The 9,007-nt window shown below is 42.8% G+C and overlaps 1 protein-coding gene across 3 annotated transcripts in view; it reads right to left on the bottom strand.

Moving 5' to 3' along the window:
* Positions 1 to 294: 294 nt before the first annotated feature.
* LOC142498897 (receptor-interacting serine/threonine-protein kinase 3-like) overlaps positions 295 to 9,007 on the bottom strand; it is a 26,574-nt gene continuing 17,861 nt past the window's right edge. For all 3 annotated transcript variants that reach the window (XM_075607521.1, XM_075607524.1, XM_075607523.1), the window contains 5 exons: positions 7,690 to 7,796; positions 2,944 to 3,007; positions 2,691 to 2,755; positions 1,853 to 1,934; positions 295 to 1,308 (listed from right to left, as the gene is read on the bottom strand). In XM_075607521.1, coding sequence (XP_075463636.1) covers positions 1,094 to 1,308; positions 1,853 to 1,934; positions 2,691 to 2,755; positions 2,944 to 3,007; positions 7,690 to 7,796 — 533 coding nt within the window. In that variant the 3' untranslated portion in view covers positions 295 to 1,093. The remainder of the gene's footprint in view (positions 1,309 to 1,852; positions 1,935 to 2,690; positions 2,756 to 2,943; positions 3,008 to 7,689; positions 7,797 to 9,007) is intronic.

Raw genomic sequence — 9,007 nt, 5'->3', positions numbered from 1 at the left:
CAGTCATTATTTTACCGATTGTTTCACCCTAGTGCACCTCGCCCATTTTGTATGATATTATGTAGGAGTGCTGGTATATATTCATTCTATTGACTGTTGCTTTAACTCCCCTAATAAGTAAAAGCTGTTGACGTAGAGTTAATAAGGTAATTTTCTTTCATGTGAACGCTGCGTTAACAGCTTCTCATCATAGTGCCAGGGGCCTGAGAGACAGGTTTCAACTTACTTTCTTACCCACTGGTACTGTGATCGATGGCAGGGGAACACAATATTTTTGAACTACGACACAGATCGTTGGATGTATTAGATGATTTTTATTGTGAAGATATGTTACCAGGAAGATACAGTACACGTCTTATATTCAGATCCTGGAAAGGCACAGAGAGGTTAAGGGAATTGACCAAATATACAAAGTAAAGTGAGCGATGCTCGACTCTACAGTAGTACTCAAGATCTCCCAACAGGTCAGGTTTTCAGGATCCCAGCTATAGCACAGGTGGCTCAATTAGTGGTTCAATTGAAGACTGAGCCACCTGTGCTGTAGCAGGGATATCCTGAAAATCTGACCTGTTGGGGGACTGGAGTTCAGCACCACAGATGCAAGTGACCCAGAAAAGCAAGGAATCCACACGTTTACGTATTAAACACTCTTTGCCAAGGCCTCAAAACATGATTACTTTTATGTAACTGAGGAAATGATGCATCAATCGATATCTGAATATGATCATCAGGGCCCTGACGTGATCAATAACAAAAAAGTTAAAATATTTTCACGACCTGATGTGGCTCGATGCCTTAAAATGTGATAAATATGTTAACTTTATCAGGTCCCTGATTAACCTATCAATATATATCCTGACAGATGAATTAGTATCCTGACATTGTGATCAATATAACCCAAGATTGAGATATACATAATGTGATTTGACCACGGCCAGCATGTAAATGAACCAGGGAGGACTTGAACTCACAAGTTATGCATTCAACGTCCTACCCACAAACCACAGTCATTCAAACCAAGGTTTGTCTTTTAACTCACGGAATACCCCAGGGCTAGGCAAGGTCTGTCCAGTCTAGTACGCTGGTGAGGTAGTTACAAATTCAGTTTCTCAAAGAATGATTTAATCTTATCCTGTTGTGGGCGGATGATACGGGCAGTTGCGTTGATGAACTCTCCCAGATTCCTGCTGGACTCCAGGTTTCCCTGGTCCGCTGTGCTTATGAAGCCTTTAGCACACAGATTGCCCAAGACATTCTGGTCGCCCAGCGATTCCTTGATGACCGATGTGATGCTTCTCGACAAGACATCTGTCCAAAAGATATAACTGAGCATAAGTGTCTATAACAGTGCAGCTTTAAAGCCCCCACCCCCCAACATCATGAAATAACTATGTATGGGTGTGTGAATGAGGCTAGAGAGATAAGTGGAGCTGATTTCAGTTGAATAACCAATAACAGACAGTTAAAGCTAGAACCACAGAGAGGCAGACGGGGGCTTTTGTATCAAGGCAAAGTGGGGCAATTGCGGGACACAAAGTCTGCACCATCTGTATCAAAGAAAACAAATGCCAATGAAACCAATAGGGATTAAAAATCAAATAAAACAGGGTTACGTTTTGCCCCAGAATTGCGCCACTGTGAGGGAAAGGGGAGATAGAAACAGACCCCTATTAGGTGTACTGAGAAGTGGGGTAACCATGATCGATTCTCAAGCAAATGCACGTCTCACTATATTAATATGTGGGAGAGGGAGAGAGAGAGGGAGAGAGAGGAAGAGAGGGACAATCCTAATAAATGTGCATCAAAAAAGTTGAAAGTGTAAACTGTAGGAAGCAGGAACAACTTTAGCAACCTGAAGGTGAGGATAATTCCTCATCTGATTCCTCAAGAGATTCATCATCAACATCTTGTTCTTCAGGGCTCGTCTGTACAGGCTGGAAGGTAAAACAAAGCTTATGTTGGAACCTGGTCAATAGAAACCCTTAGACAAGGCTTACATAGTCAATTAGGTGAAAATGGTGGAATGTAACCCGTTTGCTGCCGAAGGGTCCAGCCACACCCCTCAGGAATCACAAGGTTTAATAGGTCACTTGTAAATAGCTGTATACGGAGGGGAAGGGAGGGGCGGTGGCTCTGCTCCTAACTTACTGGAGTGGTGCTGCTACCTGGGATAATTGAATTGTATAGGAGAAGAGAAAGACCCCCCTCGGTGCACACACCTCCACAAATATGCTAAATAATTACATTTTATTAATATATGAAGAACACATAAAACATGAACTAATTAAAACCTACAATGTAGCACTTGGCTGCTGGAATATACGTGTCAGACGTGTCCTCTTCTATAATACCATATAAAAGGTGTATAGGAATTATTATAGGGACACACAGAGCGTTGCAAAGATGCACACGTATATCACTGTCTTCCACGTATATTCCAGCAGCCAAGTGCTACATTGTAGGCTTTAATTAGCTCATGTTTCCTTCATATATTAATAACATTCTATTATTTTGCATATTTTTGAAGGTGTGTGCACCAAGAGGGATCTCTTTTTCTTCTCATGTACACTTTTAAATAGAAAGTGCAGTAAAGCTTAGTCTGGATATTACAATAATGAGACAGAATCAGCACAGCCTCACTAAAGTTTTAACCCTTCTCAGCCCTACCACAGTCAGCTGCCTGAACGTACCACAAGCTCTCCTCCTCCTGCTGCTTCCTGGAGCTCGTGGACTTCTGCATTATTACCAAACAGGTCTAAAAAATAAATACAGAATAGAGATGACATTTTGTTGGGAAACAGGCACAGTGTCACTGCTTCACACATCTCTATTGTGACTTTCCATCCAGACTAATAATAAGTAGAGGGAGACAGTAGTGAAGAGGTCAAACACAATGATAACAAAATAAAATAAATATGTGCTCCATTTGTCTGATATACGGACCTGTGAAGTTGGGCACCAGAGAGGACGTGTCAGTATCTTCAGATGGTTCCACCACTCCCGATGTCTGTAGGATCAACAGCAGTAAATTAAAACAAAGAAGATATTGGCTATACACCAGTGTAGAGACAGCCCGTTAAAGGAGTTTTTCATAACTGGGAAGCAGGGGGTCTCGAGTGCTGAACCGTGCTAATTTCAGCTCCGGGGCCCCCCTGCACTCCTAAATACCAACCTCAAAGTGCTGCCGGTATCTCATATCTATTTAAAGGTACTACGTGCGAATAGGAAGCCGCTAAGGATGACGTTACAGCTTCCTATTGGTCTGCGGGACTTAACCCTTTGAGGGCACACACTAGCATGGAGTAGCGGTCACGCGCCGTCATCAATGACGGAAGGGAAGAGGAATACTCCCCCTTCCATTCCTCTTCTGTGCAGATCGTGGCCTGCGCTCCTGATGCTATTTCCCATAGAAAAACAAGTTGGAACTGTATTACGTAGCTACTACGTTGTCATTAGTGCCCCGGCGTGCCACACCCCATGATGTAGTAGCTACGTCTGAGGGCACCGGAAGGGTTAAAGAAACATTTTTCCTGCCCAGCCGCAAGTAGAGGCAAGAATTTCGGTAAGCAGGGGGTAATCTGAGCTGAAATGAACGTGATTCCACCCCAGAGACATCCTGCCTCATCCAAAAAAAAAGCTCCTCCTCCTTACAGCTGGTAGGACAAGTACTTATTGTGACCACTATATGACGTGGTGCTACTCACTCCAAGTCAGTTAACTTCTGGTCAAAGCTCTCTTAAAAAGGAAGCACAAAACATTAATATTCAAACAGAAGACTTGCAGCATACATGTGCCCTGCCAAAGAGTACTTGAAGAAATCAAAATATCAGAAGGTATATTTCCTCCTTTTCTACGTACTCTATGCAAGCCTTTACTCATGGGATGTACAAGGGCAATTATAAGAATGTTGGGAGGGAGGTATGAGTATTTATTCTAATACACTATTGTGTTCCCTTTTTTTCCTATTATCTTTCCATTGTGAAAATTCATAGGTATATAGAATTTTCCGCAGATTATAAGGGTTTCCTTGACCTAACCTGTTTTTTTTTTTTTTTTACTTATTTCATGTAAGTGGACTATTTACCTATTCACTTGTTTAATTCACTTATATTTTGGTACACTTCTTTTTATATATGAGATGTGATTACGTTTGCGCCCTGGTATATTTTTCTCTTAATTTCTCCCAAAACAGAAACCTTATCTTTTCTGGGAGTTGCATCGCCTTCACTTTAAAACATATTTTTATTATTTATTCACTCACTTATTTTCACATTTAGTAATTAATTTGCACTTGTTTCACCCCACCAAATTCTTCTCTGTATTGCTTGAGAGACGTGATTTCTTCAAGTGAAATCCTGGCATTTTCAGGAACTCCAAGAAATACCCCATGGCTATAATCTGCTGAACCCATGAGTCCGTTGTTGGACACAGCGATCCAGAAATCCCGCCAGTCTTCCCCGGACTAGCATTGCATTTTGGACCATGGCCCAGCCTCTTTGAGGGGTCTTGCTTCTTGATGGTCCCCCTGAAGCTGGTTGACCAGAGCGACCCCTTGCCCCAAGTTCGCAGTTGACACAAATCCCCTGATTCGAAGCTCTCCCTGATCTGAACAGGGATAAGTCCCAGTTACAATCTTGCCTCTAATCCAGCAGTGTGCTGGTTAATTGCATACCAGCAATTAGCCAACTCCACCTGACTGATTAGAGCTCTCAGAAATAACCTGTTCTGAGACAGGAAGGAGAATTCCTGAGCTCACAATTGGGGCTGACCCAGGAAGGACAAACCAAGGATTCCTTAGTCTCACAATTGGGGCTGACCCAGGAAGGACAGATGTCTTGAGCTGCAAAGAGACTGCAGGCTGACAGCAAGACAAAGGGGACAAGATTTGTAAACCTGGATCCTGATATTGCTATAGCACACAAAGAAAGCAGAGCGGCCTTCCCCTACAGCTACAAGAAACAGATAAGACTTTCTTATGGAAATGTTATATATCTGTATATGCATTTGGGCTGGTAATTAGCTTAGCTAACCACCCAGTTAGAGAGGGCTGGAATACATGTGTAGATATTCTCCAAAACGAAGCAGGTTTTTCTTTGGCTTATTTTGAATGTTTTTGCCGTGTTAAAGGGACAGGTGCAATAAAGCCTAATTTTAGTTTCACTTTAAACGGTCACCATTGCGTACCTTTGCACACGTCTCTTACACTGATCTATAAGATCTTGCATCTTGAAAACCTCATCTTGAAGTTCTGACAAATGATGAAAGCTGTAATCTTCTCTGTTGGGGTAAAAAGTGACTCTTCTCTCCAACCATCTTGAAAATAATATTATCCAGTGGTTCTCAGAATAGATAAGCACCTTCATAAAAGGTAAAGACATAAGCTTATTCTTGGACAGTGCATCTGCCACTCACGATTTAATCTATAGCACCCTTCTCACAGCTACTGTATAGTATATGCCGAGGATCTACTTGCCTGATAACATCCACATACAGTAAGCGTCACACACAGTCGATATAATTCCTAAAATTCAAAAAGTTCTTGAACAGTTTGTCTTGATGTCCCTGCTTCAATCCTATCTTCTAGATTGGATATGCAAATTCAGACTGCTAAGAAGGGTCAGTCCGATAGTCAAGAATTGTGTGAGTAAGACACCCTCCATTATTCAATCCATAGGATCTTTAAAAAAATGCGCCGTCATGACGTCATCTGCCGACACGCTACGTTGTGATGTCTCCCCACCTCCGTTCCACAGAGAAGCAGCTACCACGGCCTCAGAGGGAAGATACCTCGCAGATAGCAGAGGGAAGATACCTGCGGCCGGCAATAGCTTTACCACAGTGGTTAGAAAGTGTCCGTTCTTGAGGTAAGCTTAAGGGGGGAGGAAATCACCTCCTACTCCATTTACGGCGGCTTGAGAGTGGCCCTCAGAAAAATACAAAACTGGAGGGGGAAACCTACCTGATGTCCTTCCTTCATCTAAGATAGGACAATAACTGACATAGGGTGGGTAATGCCTCCTCACATAGTAGTCACAAGAAGTACTTGTTATACCAGCTGTAAGGAGAAGGAGCATTCCGACGAGTAATGGCTGCCAAAGAGGAAGTAGAAAAATATATATTTTAGCTGGGGTTTTTGCCCAAAAAGGGGGGGGGGAAGGAAATTCACCATTAGGTACTGTTTATGAGACCCCATAATTCCCTGGTGTTCCATTTCTGCAGTGATATCATTTTCTACTTGTGCAGCCACTGACGGGTGGCACCAACATCTGGGTGGCTTCCAAGGTCCTAGGTAGTTTGGAGACAGGTTATCCTCACATGCAGGACGTGGGATGGGGAGAGGGAGCAGTTGGAGGTCCCCCGTCAAACCTTTGGTTCGGTTCTACCCCACAAAATCCTAAAATGTGTCTGAGGAAGTGTTTTCCCATATGGACATTACATATGACTGCTGTTGGGGTGCCACAAGAGTTTATAACTTGAGAGCGGTAAACAACACCGAAATGCACGTAATTTTTAATTTAGGGAAGCATCTTTTTATTTTTACCATTTTTTATCCTGGTCACAGTTTCCAGTTTGCACTTTGCAAATAATATACTTACAGTGGGTGTTCTGGTAGCTTTAAACACAGGGAACATGACATATAGATATGATAAGATATTGCGTGAAGGATTTACATAGTGTCACATTCACCCGACTTCATTGGTGTGTGTGTGTGTGTGTGTGTGTGTGTGTGTGTGTGTGTGTGTGTGTGTATGTATGTATGTATGCATGCATATATATATATATGCGTGTGTGTATGTATGTATGTATGTATGTATGCATGCATGCATGCATGCATGCATGCATGCATGTATATATGCATGCATGTATAACCTTCCTTTTAGCATTTGGACTGAAAATTCTGCAATATGTGAAAAAATATCAAATATCAAACTGTATTTAACCCACAGGTTCTGCTGAAAAATAGGATTTATGTACGTTTTATATTTAGAATGATTTTGTACACTGCGAGCACCAACATTTCTTCAGCAGTCAGGGGGTACACACACCCTCATCACTCGAAGGGTTAAAGATTAATTCCCTGTAATCTGCAATATGGTGTACAGTATCTTTCCCTGCTCACTGATTTTTAAACAGTTTTGTAGCTAAAAAAATATCCCAAAAAGGAAATTAAAATCGCAGCTAAGCTATATCGCATAATAACATACAGGCTTCAAAGAGCCTCATCAGAGAGGCTCAGGATAAGACAGTGACTGTCTCTCAGAGGCTTATCAGTGAGACTAAGTTCTGGTAAGGGGAATCAGAATTTGATCCGGCATCAACGGCTGTTCAAGTCCATGGCAGTCATTTCGGATCGAGCCACCCCAACACCCGTTATCAGAGCTTACTGAATTCCAGCCATTATATCTGTATAGAAAATATCTATATTTGTATATATCTGTGTTGTCTAATGAAGTGGAGACACTTGGAATAAACAGTAGTGGCTGCTATATTTACACTTTACTGCAGGCTCTGATCTTTTTTTTAATAAGAATTGGGAATAAATAAATAAAGCCATTCTCTGTTGCTTGTCACGGCTCACATTATTGTTATATTCCGTGTAAACGCCGTGTGATGTTTTACGTTGGATTGGGCTCTGGGAGCCTGTGTGAGACATGTTGACGTTGGTATTTTGTACATTACACAGAGTACCTGAGCAGATGCATAAGGGTTTTTGAGAAGGTCCAGAACCTCGCGTATAGCGCTGTCTATCTCCCCAACATACTCATTGTTCATGAGCGCCGTCTCCACCTTCAAATCTGTAATGAAGACATAAATATGTTTGTGATACATGGTGGTTTTCTCCTCTATTAAAATAAATGTTTTGAATGCCTTAATTTCCTTTGGCTTTCTTTAAAACTTTTGAACTGCAACTTTAGTTTTTATTCGTATATGGACAAGCAAATAGGGTTATATTTGTGGGGTATTTTAGGAGATTTTTTGTTTTATCAAGAATAAACTCCATTTAAAAATAAAATAAATATATATTGCCATGCTCAATAGCACTCCTCTGACACTTAAACGCGATTATATATATATATATATACACACACACACACACACACACACACACACACACACACACACACACACACACACACACACACACACACACACACACACACACACACACACACGTAGAGGTATCAGTACCGTGTTAGCCGAGCTTCAATAATCAAAAAATAAATAGATGATACCGTTCTGTGGCTAACGAAATGCTTTTATTTGTGCGAGCTTTCGAGATACAGTGATCTCTTCTTCCGGCGATGTTACAATGAATAAAGCAAGCAAAGGGAATACAGGTAAACCCCGTTATAACGCGCCTCGTTATACCACGATTCGGTTATAACGCGGTTTTCCCGTTTAAAAATTTTTTTTTTGCACACTGCACACACTGCGCACACTGCGCACACACTGCTCATTGCTCACACTGCACACACTGACACTGGCACACTGACACTGCACACACACTGCTACACTGCACACACACTGCTCATTGCTCACACTGCACACACTGCACACACACTGCTCACACTGAGACACACACACACCCCTCCCAATACACATATACATAAATCAGCCTTACCTTGGGGATGATTGGTGAGGCATGTGGCTGCAGGGGGGGGGGGGGGGGGGGGCGCTGCGTGCCGGTGGGGGTGGTGCTGCGGTGGAGGGGGGTGATGGCTGCGGGGCCCCCTATGCTGCGGGGGCTGGTGGGATGGCCCGGTGCAGCGCGGGGGGGGCAGGTAGGTGGGGGTAGGTTGGCGGTACTCACTCACTGCACACACTGCACACACTCATTGCTCACACTGCACACACTGCTCATTGCTCACACTGCGCACACTGCTCATTGCTCACACTGCACACACACTGCTCACACTGACACACTGCACACACACTGCTCATTGCTCACACTGCACACACACTGCTCACACTGACACACACACACACCCCTCCCAATACACATATA

This window comes from Ascaphus truei, chromosome 7, assembly GCF_040206685.1.
Source record: "Ascaphus truei isolate aAscTru1 chromosome 7, aAscTru1.hap1, whole genome shotgun sequence".
Taxonomy (NCBI): Eukaryota; Metazoa; Chordata; class Amphibia; order Anura; family Ascaphidae; genus Ascaphus; species Ascaphus truei.
This window is presented reverse-complemented; position numbering and strand designations above follow the sequence as displayed.